Raw genomic sequence first — 23,283 nt, forward strand, 5'->3', positions numbered from 1 at the left:
AAAATTATTCCAATTGCCAGTCAATATCATGCAAAAAATGTATTTTGTTACTATCTCTTCAGCACTTTTCGTCACATTTTAAACACAGGCATAATAACATTTCAAAGTGGGTTCTTCATCTGTAGACCACTGTCCCAAGTATTTAGGGATTATTTTCTAGCTGTGAAACATTTTTGGTCACAGAAAAGTAGAAAGAAATAGGAACACTCTTATCAACTCATCTCCCTTTCCAAGCTCTACCATTCCCTAAATCTTTATTTTTCATCTATTCCAGTTTTTTTCTTATGACAAACTTCTCACTTGGAACAGAGACACAAAAATGTGTCAAGAGAATCCTTAAAAAGCAATAACTGTCTGCCATTCCTTACTTCAGCTTTTTTAGCCTATGCTCTTTCTCTCCCAAGAGTCTCCTGCATCTCATTTTCACTAATTTTCCACTATCAGAGTACCACTCATTTTCATCCAAAAGACTGAAGAATTTCAATTCCCAAATTAGATGAAAAATGAAAAAAAAATTTTTGAATCTTTGGATCAGTAAAAAATGTAGACAGACAATAGTGACTGAACTTAGTACTTGAATTGATGAGACAAATAAGAATAGGTTAAAAGAATGAGGGGGAGGACAGGGGAAGGAAAAAAGAGCATAGTGAAAATGTATTGGAGAACTAAAAAAAGAAAGGTCTGATGAGAAAAAATGGTAGAGATTTGTGGAGATAAGAGAGCTTGTCAGAAGGGAATAAGAAGAGGCATTACATAAAACCCAAGAACACAAATGCCTCAAAAAAATTACCTTGATTTGTAATTAATGACTGTCACTATAGACCTCTGCACAAAATCTGCTTTTTTTTAAAAGTAGAATGAAATATTTGATGAGAGTTGGAAATGTAAACATAAGAGAGTTTAAGTGGTTATCAGTTGGTTCATAAATTTCTAATATCTTCAGTGGTATGGAAGGAAAAATAAAATAGTTCTTTTTAGCAACTACCCAAATGTGTTTAATAGGTATATCAGTGAGCCAAAAAAGTTCATAAGAACTTGGCCAAATTCAACATCTATTATCAGATAAGGAGCCGCTGAAGCTAGTAATATTTGTCAAACTAGAATTTTTTTTCACAGTAAGGCATTTATTTTACTGTACTTCATCATGGAAGTAGATATGCCATTATACTCAGAGATCTTTCTTTTTCCTTCATTGTTGTTTTACTTCTCACTCCTTTGAGCTCCATGAGGAGAGTTCCTTGCCATCCTTAGCAGGAGTGATTCATCAATAAGAAAAACATTCTGGAAAGAAACCAAGACTCTCAGGAAGAGAATTTGCAAGAAATCTAGCTAAACTACTCAAGTACAGGAAGGTTCAATTTTTACTTGAGAATCAGACTGAACTGGAAATATTTGTCTCCTTTGCATGGGGACTAATGTTCCGAGTGCCATACGATTGCACAAGTGGTATTCCTCCTGTTAACTCAGGAGGATGAAGGAATACCATTAAAAAGCCCATTCTAACCTAGATGGCTCTTTTCACTTCTAATGCTCCCAATTGTAGTACTCATTTGTCAATTAATCGTCCATTAGAAATTTGATAAAAAGTCTACATTATCCTAATTATTTTATCTTTTATTGATTAAAATACTATCCACAAAAATTAAGTTTTTGAAACAAAATAAATAATAATAATAATAATAAAATGGTAAGTAGAAAAAATAGGCATGCAAAACTATCTATACTACATGACTCAAATTTTGAAAAGATATTAGCACAGAAAAATATATCATCATGTTATAGTAATTATCTCCTTATAAGTAGAGTTACTGTTTTATTTTTACTATTATTGAATTAATCAAATTCTTTAAAATAAAATCTTATTTTTAAAAGACATAGCTATGTTTCTACCAATTTAACATGACCTTTTAATAAATAATAAATTAGTTTGCATTTTAAATCATATTCTTTTTCTGTAAATAATCAGATATTTTATGTTTTTACCTTGTGAAAACTTCCATAAAATAATGTCTTCACTTCATCTGTGTCAAATGTAACAGTTTGCACCTCACCTCTTGTATCCTTGTTAAAGAATGATAATGTCTTGCTAGAAGCTGTAACCAACACATAATTGTTATTAAATCACATGCATGGTGTACTTTACGTGGAAAATATTAACAACTAATTCTTGTTGGAGAGATTTCTAACATATGCAATGATTTCAGTTGAGATTAAATGAAATTAGAACACTGATATGTTATATTTTTAAGCATAAAAGTGTATATCAAGTAATTCTATATGTTCAGTAGGTTTTTAAAGAAAAGGAAAGAGAACTCATAATCAAAAGTAGTATGCATGTGCCTTAAAATAAGATAAAAATCCTTACGATCTGCAATCACTCCAACTTGTGGTTTGTAATCTCGATCTGTGATTTGCCAAATGGCAAAAGGGTCACTGGGAGTTTCTGGGAGAAGTCTGAACAATAATATAATTGTGTATGAAGAAGGGAGTCCATTTGGGTGTAGATCTCTGTTGGATAAAACCATTGATTAATTAATTAATAAGGATTTCTCACCACAAATAGAGAATACTTTAAGTCTTTGTACAATAAACTCATTATTAGAAGTCATACTAGAAGCCAGCCACAATAATCTGGCTACATATTAGAAGAAGAAAAATTTAGGAAACACATCAAAAGAACAAACAATAAAGATCTATTATGTAAGTAGATTATTTAAAACCTGCTAAGGTCTCAAAAGTCTCGGAAATTGCCCAATGATCTTTCATCCTACTGTGAATAACTGGTAGTATCCTACTGTTAATTTAGACACAAATATGATTATAACATTACATTATGGTTTTAGAGTGATAGACATTATATCTATGCATCTAATTTGAAGAAAATGAATCTTACTAAATACACTTAATTTCCAATGTCAGGGGAATGAGATCATGAGTAATACGGGGTAAGGTTTTAATTTCTCCTTCCCTATCTCTGATAGTTTTTACACTTCCAAATTCCTCCCTTGAAATCAAATAAATCACATAATCTCCAGAAGCTCACATGTTCTCAAAAATTAAACCCGTAATAAATGTTAAGGCCATGTACATGTGCAAACATTTAGTGGTGATAAAGGATGTGATTCAATTAAAAGGAAATGCTTCTTGGCTCTCAGGCTATTAGACAAAAAATGTGGTCCCATGTGCTCTTCCAGAATTGAGTCAGTCATTGTTCTGGGGGAATCTTTGAAGCAGGATTGATGGTTTTCTGTGTGAGACCATTTAATAATACTTTCTTTCTGAAGGTAGTGACTAGGCTTTAATTATCAACTCTTGGACAGAAAAGAAGCTGTTCCTCCACAAATTTAGACAGAGGGCACAGAATGTCTCTTAAAGTTTCACATCCTAGTGCCTATCACTGGTACTTCCGGAACACAATGCCACCCTTTTTCTTAAACCGTATGTTCTCGGCAAGCTGGCACGATGCCTTTCGTATGTGCAAAAACTTCCTATCTCCATAATATTCCGTGTTAAAAATAATATCTTCTCCATTTTAATTCATCTCTCACCCAGTCCATGTTTCTCCATCAGTTAGTGAGTGCTTATGAAAAAAAATGTAGTTGCATTTATGCTTCTTTCTTTCAGCCACAGTCCTGACTCTTGAGAACACAGGCGGTCATAAGTTAAGTGTAGGAATCATACCTCGTGGTGACTGAACGTTAAACACTGGGTATTAAGATTCACTGACAAACCTAAAACTGCAAACCATGATGGTCAACCATAGAAGCGTCAGGAACTTGCAATGTGGTCGAACTACAACAATACGATCTATGCTTCCTTAAGAGAAATTAGCTTTGGTTTCAGTCTGAATTTTCCATCAGCTTTCCCAGAGCATTTCAAATTTCAGACATCATTTTCTGACCCTGTCCTAAGTCTCTAAAGGCTTTATTTCTTCTTGTTCTTTTCTCCCCATAAGCTGCCAAACACATATTTTCAACATTAAAGTGTTTTAATTCTAACGAATAAAAAATACATATTTTAGTTATGATTCCCAGGTGCAAACTTTCATGAAGTAAAATAACAACAGCTAGAGCTACCCAACAGATTGCCAGAGCATCGGCCAATAAAAACTAACCGCTGCCTGTCTGATCTTGGACAAGCAAAACTGCCATAATATTTCATCTTCTGGAGATTTGAAACATTAAAAAGAATGCCGGCTCTCATTCTGCATTTATTCCATTCGGTCCCTCTGCACCACAGGGAGAAAGGTTCAAAATCATTAGCTGCCTTCCTGTTTAAACAGCCTCCCTTAGAAGAAGCCTTAAATCTACAATCTTAGCCTTAAATCCTAAACGGTCCATTTTCCATAATGCTACAGAACCAGGATGAGATTCTTGGGTCTGAGAATAGTAAGGCTTGAGTCCTAGTCTCCTGTGTGACCCAATGGGGAGGACACTAAACTTACTATATTTAAGGAAACTAAGCTAAGTCATCCATGAGGAGACTTCTGACAATTCTAAAGCTTCCAGATTTTAAGAAGGCAGCAAAAGTTCTGAGAACCACAAAAAAAGTGTCGGTATTAGAAAAAGAAGCTCCTCCGTTGTCACACACTTACGCTGTAGGCTGATTCACAAAGGCATTCTTCTGAAGCTTGTAGGCTGAGTAGCTGGGGAAAGACCCCGACTCCAAAGAGACTCCTGGTACAGAAGCAAAATTCTTTTCTGTCAGGTTGTATGCTTCGAGCATCTTAAAACCTTTACACCAGAAAAGAAAAGAAAATATTGAAATGAGGTCATTATAATTATGCTGTTGCTCAAATCTATAAATAAATTAGTCCAAGGGTATAAATGCTTACCGGGTGAGGTGTAGCCATCCAAATAAATGAGAGGACAACCTGCAACACAAAGCGTTCTCTGAGTGTGATTCACCGACATGATCCACAAACATGATACACGCACAAAAAGCAGCTATGTACGTGTATTGAGTTATGGGAGTGTTCGTTCCTTTACAAAAAATAACATCAGTCTAACCCTTTAAAAGTGATTTCTTGTAGACTTTCTTTGTGTAGGAGAAATTATGGTGCTAACTGGTATAATCAATGTTTTCTGAAAATCCTCTAGTCCAAGTGGGAGTTTTACAGTGTTCTTACAAATAGCAAAATAGAATTAAAGGGGGTAAATTTTCAGATGTGTTTCAATAGACTCAAGAACTCTTCTCCCCAGAAAGACTTAGGCAAAGGCAGGAGGAGTTTGTCCCCATTCAGCTGTCTGCCAAATGTTGAGCCCCACGTCGGCTACCGGACATCACAGAGCGATGATGAGTGTGTGGCACCCTGGGCCCCCAGAGCCAGGGATCCCAGAGGGGGGCTTTCAGGACGCCCTGCACTGCAAGAGAGACGGCAGTACCTCCAGACCCACTACTCCTTCCCCTTGTGCAATTCCATTCTGAGCTTTGGCATGAGTTATGAAAGTAAAGCCCGATTACTGTTCACTACTGCCACCTTTGAGCAGATATCTGTGTTTTTAGTAATGTTTAAGAAGGTGAAATATAACACTTGTGAAGCGTAGCTTTCCCTAGGACCAGGGGTCTAATCCTAGCCACATAACTGTCTCCATAATAGGTGCATAAGCACCTATGAAAGGGGAAGAGGATAAATTGACTTCAATAATTGATCTTTGGTCCTTCACTGTATTTGAAAAGCTTTAAGTTCATTGAAGTCTTGGCAAAAAAAAAAACAAACAAACAAAAAAAAACCCTACACCCAAAAAAGGCAAATGAGAACCAAGAGAATTTCCATGGAGTGCACATGCAAAAGTCAGTGTTTTCCTTGCTCCCTTGAAGCATGATGTTGACAGAACAAATACCAATTGATTACTAATAGGGAAAACTTTCATCTCACAGAAATGCTTCTATAAATGCATTTCTAAGCTGAAGATTAATTTACTCAAACGTCACAGCATTGGGATGGTGGGAAAAGGATTATGTTAAAACACTTCATTTCCATACAAGGAATATTACATCCTCAAGGCTAAAAGTGGACCTCTGACAAACACACATTTAGCATGATCTCAATAGGAACAATGATTCATCAGGTTCCCAAGTGATTTCCCTGAATCTATTTACGCACGGACCTGATCCCATACAGGACAGACTATTGTCTACTAAATCTCTTTCTTCCAAAACAGGTGCAGTTGTGGATCCATCTGGACCATGACTTACTTGAAGTGGCAGTCTCACAGACAAATGTGATGAGGTTGTCCTCAATCTTCTCAAAAGATTCAAAGTCATCCACAATGAACACGTGCCGTTCACTTGGTTTGCTGGCAATGTTGGCAAGCTCATTGTAATCAACGTCAGCCACACCAACTACAAAGACACTGAACCCTGCGGAGCAGTGTTTATAGAGTGAATAACAGTCCCCTTTCCCATTCTTTATTAAGCAGTTCAAAATAAAACCTTTTCAGAAATGATGCTGATGTTCTCAGTATATGCAGCAAGTTCTTTTAATTGACAAACTCTCTTTAGTGAATATGGACTTTTTCCAGGTCTTCCTATTTCCGGTCTTAGAAAACTCAATTAGGTTTCCTAAAATAAAATCCTAACAATTAAAAGGTGCATATTTTAACAGCAGAAAACTTGATGTGGTGCACATTTCCTTCCAGAGATCCATAGTCCTAAGATGCCCATCTATTCGACAGCTCTCTTAGGCATCATTAATCTTTAAACTTATCTAACTCAGAAACCAAGAATGGTCTCATTTTAAAATTTGAGTTCTTGAAACTGATTTTCTCAACAAACTCAGGCTCAAAAGAAGTACTTTGGCCACTTTTGAAATGGAATCTATAATTCCCAGTGGGAATAAACTTTACTTTATTGAGGCTAACACTTCATTCCAAAAGCTTAATTTGAAAGTAGAAAAAAATAGACTATAGAAGAAATTAGTTCTCTACTCAGATATAAATAAGGTAACTGAGCAAGTATGCATCACCCCAAACTTAAATCAGCCCAAAACTCAAAATATGTAGGTATCTGCTCAAAGCGCATGACATAAAGTCAATAACTGAGGAGTCTGGGTGGCTCAGTCACTTATGCATTTGACTCTTGACTTAGGCTCAGGTCATGATGTCACAATTTGTGAGTTTGAGCCCAACGTCAGGCTCTGTACTGACAGTGTGGAACCTGCTTGGGATTCTCCCTCTCTCCCTGTCCCTCCCCCACTTGTTCTACATAAATAAATAAATAAATAAATAAATAAATAAATAAATAAATAAACAAACTTAAAAAAATAAAGGCAATAATTAATTTTTTTGAAAAAGTCAGTACAAAGAACAATCTGTATTGAAAGATAGCATGCCTTAGCACTAATTGTGACTCGTTCTTTTAGGCAAAGAATTATGTGCAGATGACAAATTCCATATAACAAAGTACTTGTAAATTTACTGCAGTATATCATGCACAAAACAGAATTCTCCCTAAAATATGTTAACCTTCGATTCTGCCTGGGAGTTGGGATTTGGGGGTATGAAGCGTGTTAATGCAAGTACTGGTGAGACCTTATTTCATCTCTAATAATCCTAAATAATGAATCCAAAGGACCGTGTTGCCAGGAGGTTCTCAGGATATTTGATTTTCAAGGTCTACCTCAAAGATGTCTTCCTCCTCCTCCTTTCAGCAATCTGCATTGGGTCTGGTGCATCTGCAAGGATGTGCTAAAGCTAAAGCCTTCCCTATGTTTCTTCTGGCACAGATTACAAGCATCCAAATTCACTTCTGCTATGGTAAGAGGCCTGCTCTGGGACCATTCTATTATTGCATTCTGTAGCCTTCCAGCCATGATGGGGAAATTAGGTTTGCTCTTTTACATACCCTGAGTCACATCTTATACAAAGGTGTATATATATATATATATATATTTGAGCACTTACTAAATCATCCATAAATGAAATATAAACTAACATTTCAAGGGTATGGACTCCAGAGTAAAACAGGGATAATAAAGTAAAATCAGTAGTTTCATCATTTGCAATCATTCCTGAAAATGTAAAACTGTTAAAATAATGAGTGCACTCAATAGGCATCAAATTCATGCCTGTGCTTACCTGACTGCTGGATGACCAAAGCTGCTTTCTTGACCTCATCCTGTGACCGACCGTCTGTGACCACAACCAGCACCTTGGGGACGTTCTTCCTCATGCCACTCTCCCAAGTCAAGACCTTCTCCTTGATAAACGTGAGAGCTTTGCCTATAGAGTATGGCATAGAACATCTTAGTATCACCTCAGTGAAAACTATCCAAATGCCAATAGACACACGCAACTGAGAAGAATCTGAATATTAGAATGTGGTAGTACACTCCGTTCTACCACTCCGAATGCTTTGAAGAGTGAAGGTCTACGTTCACAGGTGATTAACTGTACCTGTTCTTGTGTTTCCTCCTCTGTACCTAATGTTCTGGAGGGCCCCAAGGGCTTGGGCCTTGTCATTGTACGTGTTCAGCTTGAACTCAGACTTGACCTCGTCACTGTACTGCACAAATGAGACCTGAAAGGGAATGTAGTTGATGGTGAGGTTAATACACCTCTTTCTATATTTCAATTTTCCAGTGGCTCCTCCTGCTGTTGAGTGGGGAAAAGAAATATCCTAGATTTGACAGAATATTATAAGCTCTTTATAGCTAGTACCATAACACTCACTACTATTGTCTCATTAAATTTACTAATTTCTAATCTTCAATGAAATTGCCAATAATTGATATTAACATTGTAAATACGCTGTATTCATACTGTATTCACTTCCTTGCTCTAGAATGTAGGAAGAGATGGGCAAGGCTAGGGAAGAGTGAGGTCCCAGGATTAGAAATAAGGACATACCATCTTGAATTCAAATGTTGGCTAAGCAATTGGTCCTCAGCCATCTGCTTCTTCTCACTAACTGCAACCATTCTTCATGGTAATATTAAAATGATGCATGTGTGCTAATAATCAACATTTACCACAAACTTACAGTCAGAATTCAATGGGCTCAAATCCCAACTATGCCTCTTGGTAGCTGTGTGACATACAGAAAGTCCTGCACCTCTCTGGGCTTTTGTTTCCATATAAGTAAAATGGAAATAATTATCCTTACTTTCCAGAGTTGCGTTAAGGACTGATAATCATGTATATAAAGTAGATGACACAGTAATCATTTTTATTAGAAATCTCAGTGTCTGAATGGATGGAAAAAATGGCTTAGTTGCTGAGACATTAAATTAAGTCTATAAGTAGCTTGAAGTTTTTACTCTTCTTGGGTTAGAAAAATGTTCACAGGCTTATTTGGGGATTTTAAGTTTAGTATATTCCATAAAAGAAGACTTAATTTGTTTATGAACTTATGTGTAGCTTATGTCAAAATCTCTTATTTTCATAACCAAAGATGCCACAGTGATGAAGTATGAAATGCTGCACACCCACTCCAGTAACTTCTCATCACTGAGTCCTCTATCTTAACAGGGATTGACAATCACAATGCATTTAATTTCCGGAACATTAGATGACCTTTTATGGAAATGTATCATTGTCGGAAGACTTAAGCAGGAAGTCAGAGTCAGAATGCCCTAAATTCTCCAAAAGTAGTATCATCCAGCCAAGGGAATACCTACAGGAGGATTCATTTTTTTACTCATCATTTATATCCGATTCCTTCCCAAAAATACATGTGTAAAGAAAAACAGTAAATAACAAAAGTCAAAACATAGTTTATACAGAAGAGCCTTTCTACTGCAAAAGGGAAATTCAAAGGAAATAGCAAGATGTTGCAAATGAATAGCCATCTTTGAAACAGCACCCACCTGAATTCCAGCAGGACTGATTTCATCAAAGGCTCCCACAGTATTGAAGATGAATTTTACAACTTTGTTAAAATTATCATCCCCGATACTCCAGGAAGCATCAGTCAAGAACACAATATCTGCCTTGGCCCCCTTGCATACTGGGGGAAAAAACAGAGAAACCCCAATTTTCATGAATTCTTTCACTCAAATGAAGTTACAAAGCCGAGGAATGTAGCTTAACACCCCCTCCTCAAAGTATAGTTCAGCAGAAGCAGCAATTCCTGGGAGCTTCTTAGAAATGCAGAATCCTGGGCCCTACCCCAGACCTCCTGAATCAGATTAGCAACAAGATACCCTGATGATTAACATGCACGATAAAGTTTGAGAAGCACTAGACTAATTGGCCCTTAATTTCTGCTCTGGAATTACTCCTTCTGCTTAGATCCATTATGCAAATATATGCTCTTTCCTTGTGGAACTTGTCAAGTGGTTTCAAACAATAGATGAGGTGGAAATCAAATGAAAAGCAACAACGTCTAGAATTTAAGAATATCCATCAGTGGGTCTGGAGGTTTTGCATATAATTGTCAAAGATTTGTTGCAAAGATTAGGTGTCTTTTCATTTTAAATTAGGCCACGAGAATTACACAGAGTGAGGGAAGGGAAGGAATAGATTGTCTTTGATTTGAACTTCCAGATCTTGAGGGTTAAAAAAAAGTAAAATTTTAGGGGCACCTGGGTGGCTCAGTCAGTTAAGCATCTGACTTCGGCTCAGGTCATGATCTCACGGTTTGTGAGTTCAAGCCCTGAGTCAGCTTCTGTGCTGACAGCTCAGAGCCTGGAGCCTGCTTCAGATTCTGTCTCTCTGCCCCTCCCTCGCTCATGCTCTGTCTCTCTGTCTCTCAAAAAATAAATAAACATTAAAAAAATTAAAATTTTAGTATGTAAAAACTTAACATGTAGAATACACAGCACCAAGCATGAACCTCACATAAACTGTTGACTATCGATGAAAATGATGCATCAGTATAGACTCATGGTAACAAATGCACCACTCTGGTGCTCGATGTTGATAACTGAGGGAGGCTATGTGTGTGAGGGGCAGGTTATATATGGGAACTCTGGGTACTTTCAGTTCAGTTCTGCTATGACTGCTTTACAAAGTAAAGTCTAGGGCACTTGAGTGGCTCAGTCCATCTAGCCTCCAATTCTTGATTTAGGCTCAGATCATGATCTCACAGTCATAGGATCCAGCCATGTGTTGGGCTCTGTGCTTAGCATGGAGCCTTTTTGAGATTCTCTCTCCCTCTCCTTCTGTCCCTTCCCTGCTCACACTCTCTCTCAGAGACACAGACAATCTGAGTGGGGGAGAGGCAGAGAGAGAGGGAGACAGAATTCAAAGCAGTTCCAGGCTCTGAGCTGTCAGCAGAGCCTGACATGGCACTTGAACTCATGAACCATGAGATCATGACCTGAGCTGAAGTCGGATGCTTAACCAACTGAGTCACCAAGGGGCCCCACAAAAATTTTAATATATTTTAAGCAAAGTTTTTTAAGTGAACTTCTTTCAATGGTCTAAAGAAACCCATTATTATTATTATTTTACTTTATAATAATATTATTATTTTGTCATATAAGAATACACTTAATTTTTAAATTTTATTTACTTAATAGGTTTAATAAGGTTGTAGCATTCTAGAGCCTTCTAAGACAGAAGAAAAATACTTGTAAAATCTGAAATTCAGTTAAGTTCTAGAAACAGAACCATGGGGAAAGAACAGGGGTTAATTAGTTTAAACTTAATCCTATAAAACACTGAGAAGTGACCCAAATTACTGAGAGACAGTCCTATTTGCTCACAATGTCTTTTTGCCAGTTCATTGCAAGTGACAATCATGTCTAAAAACTGCAGTGAATGAACATTTTTTAGCTTCGTGCAATCCAGGGCAGAAGCTGGAAATTCCAAAGCCAAAGGCCCCAGGGATAGGTTGAAGATACAGCCAAAAAGGTTCACAGTGCCTATTGATGCTAGCAGCCAGGCAAAAGAAATGCCTGCCCACCATGTGACTAAGGACAATGCAAAGTATCACTAGACATCAAACTGCAAAATCAAGGAAACAGAATTCCAAATGAAGAGCTATAGTTTATGACTGAGTTCATTCACACTTCCGCCGGAGTGGAATAAGAAAAATTACTGGTAATCTTCTTTTTAATCTAAAAACTCTTCAGTAAGAATAATAAATCAGAAATAGCCTTTAGCAGTTGGAAGTAGTGTCTAGACTGCATAAATAAGAAGCGTATCAATCCCTACCAGCTGAATGTACTTACCTTCCCGGGCTGGTGGAATTGTGGGAGGGGGAGGAGGTGTGGGTGGCTCCGTAGGGGCCTCTGTTGGTTTCACAGCTAGAATTAAAAAATAATAATTAGAGGAACATTACCTGTGAACATTTCATATTACAGGAAGTACATTTCAAGAGCAATTTAAGTCCTAGATAACAAATCAAGTCTCATTGACACTGATATACTGGAAATTCTATCTTATCCTAATTGGTATCAGTGGTAATGATTCAAACATGGACAACAGCAGCAGAAAGAAAAATCACAATTCAAAGGGTGGATGAAAAACCTTCAAATAGGACCAAATGAATAAAGGTCACTAATATGGGTTCATAGTCACCTTCTCACTGCCAGCGAAAGCCTTATCTCCCTCCTGTAGCCCTTCCCTTAAAGTAACACCAACTCTGTAACAAGGACAACATGGATTTGCCATAGATAAAAATCCTGAAGCAGCCACAGACTCCTTCTTCACAAATCTGCCATCATTCCAACCATTACTGCTGCCATAGGGAGAAGTGTCTACACTGGCAACACGAAAGTCTCCCACAAGTAGAATGTTCTATTCTGACACCTTCCAGAGACTTTCAGATTATTCCAGAACTTACTGGTATGCTCTTTGACAGAGACTCCGGGTCCCTCAAGATTTGGTGTCTGCACAAAAACAGTGACACCGTAGTCAGTTTCTGGTGAAAGACCAGTGAAGCAGTGGCTGGTTTCTGATCCACGTACGGTAATTTCTTGTCCTCTGGTTCCTGATTATAACAACAAAGGAAAATGCCAGCATCACCATTTTGTAAGCACATTTTTATATATCATTTTGTAAACAAAATAGCATCTCTATTACTAATGTTTGAAATGTTGCCACTCCAGTCTTTTTTTTTTTTTTTTTTTTTTTTGCACACGTACCATCTGCAGGGCTTAGTTTGAGCCTGTAGGAAGTGGCTGCCCGGTGAGGTGACCATCTAACACAGAACGTGTCCCATCCAACCTGGTAAGTTTTCAGATCTGTCACGTTTAAATACACTACAAAAAAAAAAAAGAAAGAAAGAAAAAACAGATTTACTTCTCAAATAAAGACAGAAAAGCATACTTTTAATCAAAATGCAATTTTAAAACTTCCACTGTGGCTGAAAAAAATGCCTATGCTCTTTCCTTTAGGAAACAAAAATGAAACAATACAGGAAAATGTGGTGCAGCTAAAACAGACCTCCTGTCCTATAACTAGTTCTTAAGGAAAAGAAACGCCACATACTCCCTCTGGACACTACAAAGAACTGTGACATCTCATGTAAAATACTAAGAAATGTTTCTCAAAGGCTATCTTCTAAGTCCTTAGTTATTAACTACTTGGTAACAACAAAATCTATCTTTGGGCCGAGTCGTTAATCATGACATTTCTATGAAAACTTACAATTAAATCAAGTCATTTAGGTAATATATGTTTTAACATCACATGTGTCAAAAAAAAAACAAACCATAGCATTCCAAATCTAATTTTACAGATAATTTATGGATAAAAATCATAATTTCTATACTTTTTATCTTTCAAAATTCAAAATATATTTTATGAGAAATAAAAAGATCACATACATTTTTGCATATTCAATTATGTTGCTTATATATTTGCATGGCTGTACAAAAAACGGCCACCTCTTTAATGCCAAGGAAACATGCATATGTTAAAAAGAAATGAAATTAGAACAGGCTGACCTGGCAATTTGTACTACACTTTTTCTTACACCCATGAAAAAATATGTGACTCACATGTAGTGCCTTGATCCGTCAGGGGGACACTGAGTCCAGAATCATACTGAGCGTAAACATTCACATCATAGGTGGTGCTGGGATTGAGATTGTGTAATGTGTATGATGTCATTTCTCCAACAAAAACTTCCATGGGCTCATTGGAACCTTTAAGAACAATCACAAAAATACACAGAAATATGCCACCACTAGTCTCAAACTTTCCTTAAAATCAAATAACTTATACTCAAAGGATGGTAGGAACACCATTAATTCCATTAATCCCCTTATGCACCTGCTCACTGTAGCACATGTTTCATTATATGATGAATACAAAGCTATAAGCAGAGACTGAATTTTCACCCTCTTCCAATCAAAGCATACATAGCACAGTACCTAGAATGTAGTAGATTTGTAATCACACAATCAACTACTCTAGACCCTCAAGCCTCTTCTCTAAGCCCCACGTTGGTAGCATAGTGATTTGCACACAGTAGGTGTTCAGTGAACATTTTTCCAGTTTGTTGTAAAGATGATTTAAGAAAACCCAGCTTCAGCAGTGCCTGGGTGGCTTGGTCAGCTGAGCATCCAACTTTGGCTCAGGTTATGATCTTACAGTTTGTGAATTCAAACCCCACTTAGGTTTTCTGCTGTTAGCACAGAGTCCACTTTGTATCTTCTGTCCCCCCCTCTCTCTCTGCACCTCCCCTGCTCACTCTCTTTCTCTAAAAAATAAACATTAAAAAAAAAGAGAAATTCTATCTTGGTTCTCATGCCATGACTTTAGTTCCTGAAGGTCCTTAATTACCAATACCTCCTCCTCCTTGAAGCTCTCTCTCCCTCTCTTAAAGCCCACATCTCCTTTCTCTCCCTCTCTCTTTTATTTTTCATAGTTCACACCCTTTCTGGGTGCATAAATGATACCCTAGCAAATTTGGTGCATAGAGCATTTTTCTTCCATTTTGCTAACCATATAGGCAGAACATAGAAACAGAGATAGTAAATTATTTAATCAAGGTGATCTCCATTTAGGTGTAAAGGTTAATGGGAAGTTGAAAACAAGCCTGTCAGGAATAAGCTAAAATGCATATGACCTTGACATAATGGGAAAACACAGAAACTTGTATTGATTAAATAGGCATTATTTCACAATCATAATAACATACAAAATGTCTGAACACAGATTCCATTTGTGTCATTTTATGAACCAGACCAAACTTTACAAATCATGCAACATAAGGAGAGTCTTATCTATACCCACAGTAACAATGACACTTCAGACTACTGGCTTAGAACATTTTTTTCAAAAATATTGCCTCTAGTGGGAGAGAACTTGATGTGACAACCAAACTATCAAGAGAATCTAATCACTGAGGATGCAATAAAGGCTCCCTCATATACAAAAAACTCCTCAATGCATTTATATGGTAATAAAGGTGCTTCCTTACCCACTGGCTTATACACAATTTTATAGCCAAGAACCGGAGAGGGTGAAGGATCCCAGGATACTCTGAATCTCGTGTACCACTCATCAGAGATGTGTATGTTTTGAGGTGGTAGCAGTCCCACTGCAAACAAATATTGGCACACGTTACTGGCCTCTCATTGACTAGCAAGGAGAGCACAGGACATTTTGAGTATTGATAGTGCAGCCCCATGAGAATAATTTAATAAAATGCCTCATCCAGAAAACAATTTAAAAGCTTTGAAACGTTCAGCAGGAAACTCAGTAATTTTCCAAATTAAAACACCCAGCAACTGATGATTCCCATAGCTATTAGGTTATATAATGCAGATTAACAGAAAATACAAGAGATCACATACCATTTTTAGCATGTTATAGATTACAGATTGTTAGAGCCAAAAAGCAATTTAGAAACTGTCTAGTGCAACCACATTATCACATAAATAAGATTTGATTTGCCCAAGACCACACAGCTAGCTGGTGACTAAAATCATGTTCTTTCCCAGCACCCTCCTAACCTCCCCCAGCATAACCTAGAGCAAATCAAGTCTCCAGAGGTATTGTCTCCAACTCCACACCCTCTAAAACCAATGCTGTAAGGAAGCATGCTAAGTTGTTACTGCATTATTATTTATATTTATATTATTAGATACATAGCATATATTATAAAGTATTCAACTTAAACATTTTTTTTTGCAAGAGAAACTGGAAATGGCTTTGGCACTTCCTTGAAAATTCAAGTCTGGTAAAGATTTTTTAAATATTTTTTGATAAGCACAAAATTCTAAAATAGGCCATTTACCCAGAAAAGTACCAAAATGTATTCTAAAACCTAAGGGAAAGTGAAAAATGAAAAGTTATTAAATTTAAATCATCTTGAGTCACTAAACTGAGTCTCCATTGACTCAGTCCTGTAGACAATAAGTATCAATAAATATATAAATTCCTGGCCTTGAGAGACCAATCTAAAACCACTCTAGAGGTACCTTTCTCTTAGGAGCTTTCAAATATCACCTCCCCCAAATTCTGTAATGCCAAGATTGTTTAAGCCCTGTAAGCGTTTGGGCAAGCCAGTGTAGCAAGGAAACTGAAATCATTTTACTTAAGTGGATTTTTGAGGAATGAAATGGAAGGAGGAACACCAATGTTTACCAGTAATAGAACTCAGACCTAGATAGCCCAGCCTGCCTTTATGCTAAGCCAGTGACTCAATCTTGGCTGTATGCTAGAACGTAAGCGATCCAATGCACACTTCAAACCAGTGCCATTAGTATCTCTGGGGGGTTTAAGGCTCTTCAGGTAATTTCAGGGAGCAACCAACTTGGAGGACCTTTACTCTAAACAATAAAAAATTAGGGCGCCTGGGTGGCTCAGTCAGTTAAGCCTCCGGCTTTGGCTCAGGTCAGATCTCACGTTCACGTTCGTGGATTCCAGCTCCGCGTCAGGCTCTGTGCTGACAGCTAGCTCAGAGCCTGGAGCCTGCTTCCGGTTCTGTGTCTCCTTCTCTCTCTGCCCTTCCCCCTCTCATGCTCTGTCTCTCTCTGTATCAAAAATAAATAAAACATTAAAAAATAAAAAATGGAAAAAAACAATAAAAAATTGACACTGTGGAGCGTGGGTGGCTCAGTTGGTTAAGCTTCAGACTCTTGATTTCAGCTCAGGTCAGGAGCCCCACATTGGCCATGCACTGACAGTGCAGAGGCTGCTTGGAATTCTTTCTCCCTGCCCCTCCCCTACACTCTCTCTCTTTCTTTCTCTCTCAATATAAATAAACTTTATTTTCGAAAAAGAAAAAATAAAGAAAAGGGGCCCAAACATTTATAATTTTCTGTAAATTACCTGGTACAGCAGAAAAAAGAAAGATAAATTTGTCAAGACAAGATGATTACCAGTGATTATTTGTGACTTAACATTCTATCATGATAGGGTGGTTTTTGCTGATAAATTGACTAAGTTAACAGCTTCACCGATACTACACAAACAAAACCATTATTCAAAGAATATGCAATGATTTTCCAAAGGAGAAACAAAACTATCTCAAGCAAAAAAATATGAAGATTTTGTCTCTTTTTCTTCTTTTGTGGACTTTTAAAAAGTTAAAGTACAAATTCTGTTCCCATATCACTTTGACAAAATTCAATGTTTAATATAAATGTTAACACAGTATTAATGTGGTGTTTGGGATGTACTGGTAAAGGAAAAATTTAAAGATTATAAAAGGATAAAGATAGTTACCAGTTCTTCCATTTCCTGTTAGATGACCACCGTCTCCATCTTCATAAACAGCAATGACAGTAATTTTATATGGAGTGTCAGACTGCAGGGGCTGCAACATGACATTATTTCTTCTGCCTGGGACTGTGGTCTATGAGAAGTTAAATGACAAATTATCAGCTAGAGGGCTTCCGGATCCAAAGGCAACATTGTTTTATGTATTTCTATAAATAGTAAGTCTCTTCATCCCTTGTTTTCGTTGCACAATGCTCAGATCAAGGTCTACACTGGTGGGAGAATGGTTCGAGAGTCAGAGATCTGGGCTCAAATCCCAGATCAGCCATTTATCAGCCTTGTGAGTAAGCAGAAAAATTGTGGAGGAAATGGTGAGGATGGAAGGTAAGAATGCATATAGCGCTTCGGTGCACACCACTGGGTACTGCGGCAGCAGGCAGCAATGTTTGTCTGCATCTCCCATCCGTGTGTGTTATGTTTTCATGCACCCTGCAACAAATTTCCACCATGCAGCCACTGCAGGCATGGCCGTGGCTGCTAGGAATGCTTTGGTGAAAAAAAATGAACCTCATGTCTGCCCTCAGGAATATCAGTTTGGCTGCTACTAATTAAGCAGAAAAGAAGAAAAACAGGAAATGGAAACTACATTCAACTACCCAGTGAAGAGACAATGAACCAGATATATCTCTCGACCTCTCTTCCAACCCTATGCTTTACTTCTACAAACAACGTGCATCACGGATGCCAGTGGTTCCCGGCATGGAGCCCCCTCAATACAGACGGTGAATTGGGGGAAGAAATTATATTTTAAATGTTTTCAAAAAGTAGGGGCAAGTTGACTATTTGTCCAATGCAAGGCTGAATAAATGCTAAAGCATGAGCTTCTCTGCTTTGGCCAAATAAGTGTGGTAATGCTGCTTATCTCATTTTGATTAGAAACTCTAAATGACAATTATGTGTTTCTGATAAATAAAAATGAGGGTCTGAATTAAAGCTTAGCATATCAAGTTCAAAAGATGAAATAGAACATGAGGACAACAAAGGGGAGGTGATCAAAGAGGGTCTGTGGCAAAACGGTTGCGAACTGTAGACCTAACCGCCTGATAACCAACACTTTGTGTCATCCATTGACCTATCACTTCAGTTAACCACTTTTTCAAAGTGGTGAGTTCTTCCAGCCATAGCAAAAAGATATGCCTGGTGAGGGCTGTAAGAAAGTTACAAGAAACCTAAATCTGGTTTAAGAGAGATAATGTGACACATAAAAAGTTTTAAGGTAATAGGAGGGCAAAAACAAAGTGTAATAAAAAATGTTCAATTTAAAGAAATGAGACATCCGTTAGCACTGGAATACTTAAGGGGGATCTTGTAGAGAAATTAGATTTAAAGAAAGGACAGGTTTTGGAGGGTCATACCATTTGAACATTAATTTAGGTAGCTCAGAATGGTGGTATTCATGTTTCACTAGACTTAGTTCTAAATAAAATTAGGTGGGTATAAATATGTATTTCATGCAGTAAGACAATTTTTCAATCTGTCTTAAAAGAAATGAGCCCAAAGACATTGATTCTCCCTAATGTGGGAGACACACTAGACATATTTGGGTGTTCCCAATATTGTGTCAGAAAAAGTCCTAAGAAATGTCTGTCACCCAAGAGTCAAGGATTCAGCTGTAATCACAGTCCACTCCCAAAGACAGAAGCTTAATTTCATCATCCCACCAGGTGAGAGATCACAAAATGCTCAAACAAATGAGAACTGGACTTACATATTCATCGATCGGATCTCCAACAGTGGGAGAATAAATGATTCTGTATTGCTGAACCGGCCCGTCAGCATGATCCCAGGCTACGGAGAGGCTATTGGTTGTCTCCGCAAAGACTCTCATATTTCTTGGTCCACTTCGTGGTACTAAATAAATAAAAATACAGTAAAGTTATCGCCTACCTGTGGCCATGGCAGACATGGGGGTGGGGGTGTGGGAGGGGTATAGAAGAATTTTACCCAGGTCAGATTAAAGAAGTTACTTGGGGGAGTTTCACATTCATTAGGATATTTACTCCCTTATGTTTGAACCTAAATACACAGACTGGGAGACAAAGGGATTATTGTGACTACTATGACCACCTCCTGTTTAATGAAACAGAGAAGTCCAGCCCTCACATCTCTTAAGTGCCCACTTGGTGAGAAGACACACTGCAAGACAGAAGAGAAAAACTCCTCCTTAACCTAGGTCCCAGATGAATATGGTGGAATAAAGTTCGCTCAGCACAGACAGCAGTCACGAGCCCAGAGCTTTAGCCCGGAATTTGAATGTGGGGATGCCCAGGCAGAGCCACATGCCCAGGCCTACCCTCGTCTGTGCAAAGGTGGAGACAGCTCTCACCACGGCTCACTCAGCACCCACCTCCCATTTCTCACTCACTCAGAGAAGCCCTGCCAACAGAGTTACAAGGGAAAGGGGTGGAGAAAGGATTTCTGCCTCACGCGTTCGGCCCTGGCCAGGGCTGGGATTCCCCTCTCCATCCGAGTAGAGAGCTACAATGTTCACAGAATAGGGGGTGTCCGGAATCAGCCGCTCCAGGTGCACCATGCGGGTATTTCCTGGCACCACCATCTGGAGGGGAGGAAATGCCAAATTCTGCTTGACAACAACCCAAATGCTTATCAAATTTTTTTATTAGTCAACATAATAACATTTATAATAAAGAGCTAGGCCCAGGCACGTCAGAGGCCAACCACTATGCTTCCTCATGAGATCTGGCAAGGCCACACTATTAGATGCAATTTATCCTCAGAAATTCCCCTCCAAAAAAAGCTACTTCTTACTAAGCTACTAAACATGCTAACCTACCCTTAGTAGCTTCAATCATCTCTCATTTATGTTTGCTATTAAGAGTCTCAAATACAACATGCAGGGCTCATAGTAGTTGCGCCCAGAGCATCCTGACTGTTAGACACATATAAGAGAAGGGCAACCCTGTGCCCCCCCCATACACACTAGTAGGGAGAGATATTTGCATTAAAATTGAGAGCTACTCCACAAAATGGACAAGGACAAGGCTGCCTGAATAAGTCCCACCATACACAGGGATGTGCAAATATGTTGTCTATCTTTGTTCACCACCAGTACATTTTTAGAAAGATATAAACTAGTCCATAAATTTACTTTCCCGTAGGTGTTCTAATACTATTCCTATTCAAATTACTAATTTCCAATTTCCACATCATCAATCTACCTATAAAACTGAATAGGGGACACCTGGGTGGCTCAGACAGTTAAGCATCTGACTCTTGAATTTGGCTCAGGTCATGATCTCACAGTCATGAGATCAAGCCCTGAGTCCGGGTCTGTGCTGAGCATGGAACCCGCTTAAGATCCTCTCTCCTGCCCCTCCCTCTTTTGCACATGTACATGCACACCCACTCTCTCAAAACAAAAACAAAAACAAAAACAAAAATAAAAACAAAAAAACCTAAATAGTATTATGAATTGAAATAGACTGGGCAACTTGTTAGAGCCAGTGAAGGCAAACTTTAAGATATTTTCATAATAAAGACTTTTCTGTGTTCAAACAAAAGCCCATGTTGACAAGGTCTATCAACAACTTGCATTTACTACTGGGGTTTTTATCTCCTATAGCTAATTTGTATTTTCCCAAAATCCATCTTTGCTAACTAACCTTATAGTTAGTACACCCGCCTGAAATCCTTAGGCACCTCCATTTATGCATTATTCATTTGTCATGTTTGCAGCTCGCATTCACACACAAGACACAAACACAAGACCAAGCTCATCAGGAAATGAAGTTTCCATGAGACTAAGTGCCACTCCAACTGACTTCTTGTTCTGACCCTGCAGCCACAGCAGGAGGTGGAGTAGAGTCTACACAGTTCTTTTACTGAGTCCGAAGAGGACAAAATGGCTTACAGATTCCGAGGGTCTCGTGCCAGCCACAGGAGAATAAACAACACGATACTGCTGCACGGGCCCCGGCGCAGGGTCCCAGCGGACATCCAGGCTGTTTGGTGTAGGATTGTACACTTGGACATTCCTTGCCAGGCCTCTCACCACTGAGGAAAGAAAAGCCAACACATATTTCTTAAGTCTATTTATGTATGTCAAGCTTTTGTTATCACTTATCCGGGACTTATACTCTGTAACAGGATAAAATACTGTCCTCCTTAAATTTCTAATTATCTACCCACAAAAGCAGATTAAAACCCTCCAAATCCAAATTTAGTCTGAGTTAGCCAATTATGGCCCTCATCTATATGGAAGCAAAGTTGTTGCCAATAAAAACAAGCTAGTACAAGTAGTAGTACTGGGCTAGCCATAAAAGGACACGGGACAAGAGACACAAAACTAGGAAAGAAGCTTTGGTTTTCCAACACAGATAATGGGAGAGATACAGAAAAGGAATTTTATAGTGTCTGCCTTCTTAAGTGCAAAAAAAAGCTATGGAGCCCGTCTAACTCAGTTGGCTGGTTTCAAGCATTCATTATTTCATTTATTCCTTCTTCATTCAAGAAATAGCTACTGAGGTGCTCTATGATTAAAAGAAAAGGCAAAAAAACAGGGAAATAGAAGATACACTCAGTTCTCAATTAACTACCCCAATAGGGACTTAGAAAAACATACAAATTAAATCCCTGTATTAACCCCAAACTCTACTTTAGCTAATGACATCATCTTTCCAGAGCACTAACCTCTTGCCAAAAGAAGCCATATTTACTTGCTTCCTTGTAGCCATCAGCAAGTATATATTTAAGGCCAAAGAAATTATTGGAGCACCTTGGTGGCTCAGTCAGTTAAGCGTCTGACTTTGGCTCAGGTCATGATTTCACTGTCCATGGGTTCGAGCCTCATGTTGGGCTCTGTGCTGACAGCTTAGAGCCTGGAGCCTGCCTCAGATTCTGTGTCTCCCTCTCTCTCTGCCCCTCCTCAATTCACACTCTGTCTCTCTCTCTCTCAAAAGTAAATAAAGATTAAAAAATATTTTTGAAAAAAGAAATCATTTATTAGCATACACAAAAGCCTGTAAGCAATACTACAAAGAACAGAAAACCACTTTAAACTGGTTTCTCAAGATGTTAACAGCAAACAAAAGCACACAGATTTCTGATGACCAAAAGCACTTTATCAGCAAACCAGAGAAATGTGCAATCAAGTAATGTGATAAACAGATTTCAACAATTCACACTATGAAAGCCAATTACAAAACACTGCTTCACACAGATCTATAAAGCACAAAGCAAAGAAAAATGAATTTTTGTCGGTGAAAGCGAACAGTATATGATGCTATTTTATCATATGCTGATGATCATATGCATATTTATAAATCCTGAAATTACCATTCCAGAAGAAGAATGTCTTTATAAATTTATTATTTCATATGCAAAAATGTTAACAGTTGGTGGTATTTGGAAGACAATAGTGGGTACCTGTTGTGTCATTATTCTATCATTCTGAATTTTCCAAGAATTTTTGATGGGCCTATGTGGCCTTTGTAAATAAAAAACAAAATTTATAATGAGAAAGCTAAGTTCTTTCTCCTTCTCAACTTACACGTCCTCCCAGTATCTGATGTCCGTCCTCCGTCACCTTCAGCATAAACAGGAACTACTGTAACAGTATATGGGGTATCTGGCTGCAAATTCCTAAGAATAGCATAATTGGTATTCCCAGGGATTGGTACCTAAAGATTTTAATAAAACA

At 38.1% G+C, this 23,283-nt stretch overlaps 1 protein-coding gene across 1 annotated transcript in view; it reads right to left on the reverse strand.

The window, feature by feature from the left end:
* The window catches only part of COL12A1 (collagen type XII alpha 1 chain), a 116,904-nt gene that overhangs the window by 23,018 nt on the left and 70,603 nt on the right, over positions 1-23,283 (reverse strand). Inside the window, exons 34-51 of the mRNA XM_029944879.1 lie at positions 23,134-23,263; positions 21,496-21,638; positions 20,052-20,181; positions 19,333-19,475; positions 17,571-17,700; positions 15,319-15,438; positions 13,892-14,038; positions 13,034-13,150; positions 12,733-12,879; positions 12,119-12,193; positions 9,809-9,948; positions 8,397-8,520; positions 8,079-8,222; positions 6,199-6,363; positions 4,835-4,873; positions 4,595-4,733; positions 2,366-2,508; positions 1,984-2,093 (exon numbers count right to left, since the gene is read on the reverse strand). Of these exons, the coding sequence (XP_029800739.1) occupies positions 1,984-2,093; positions 2,366-2,508; positions 4,595-4,733; positions 4,835-4,873; positions 6,199-6,363; positions 8,079-8,222; positions 8,397-8,520; positions 9,809-9,948; positions 12,119-12,193; positions 12,733-12,879; positions 13,034-13,150; positions 13,892-14,038; positions 15,319-15,438; positions 17,571-17,700; positions 19,333-19,475; positions 20,052-20,181; positions 21,496-21,638; positions 23,134-23,263 (2,286 nt within the window). The remainder of the gene's footprint in view (positions 1-1,983; positions 2,094-2,365; positions 2,509-4,594; positions 4,734-4,834; positions 4,874-6,198; positions 6,364-8,078; positions 8,223-8,396; positions 8,521-9,808; positions 9,949-12,118; positions 12,194-12,732; positions 12,880-13,033; positions 13,151-13,891; positions 14,039-15,318; positions 15,439-17,570; positions 17,701-19,332; positions 19,476-20,051; positions 20,182-21,495; positions 21,639-23,133; positions 23,264-23,283) is intronic.

Source organism: Suricata suricatta, chromosome 7, assembly GCF_006229205.1.
Source record: "Suricata suricatta isolate VVHF042 chromosome 7, meerkat_22Aug2017_6uvM2_HiC, whole genome shotgun sequence".
NCBI lineage: Eukaryota > Metazoa > Chordata > Mammalia > Carnivora > Herpestidae > Suricata > Suricata suricatta.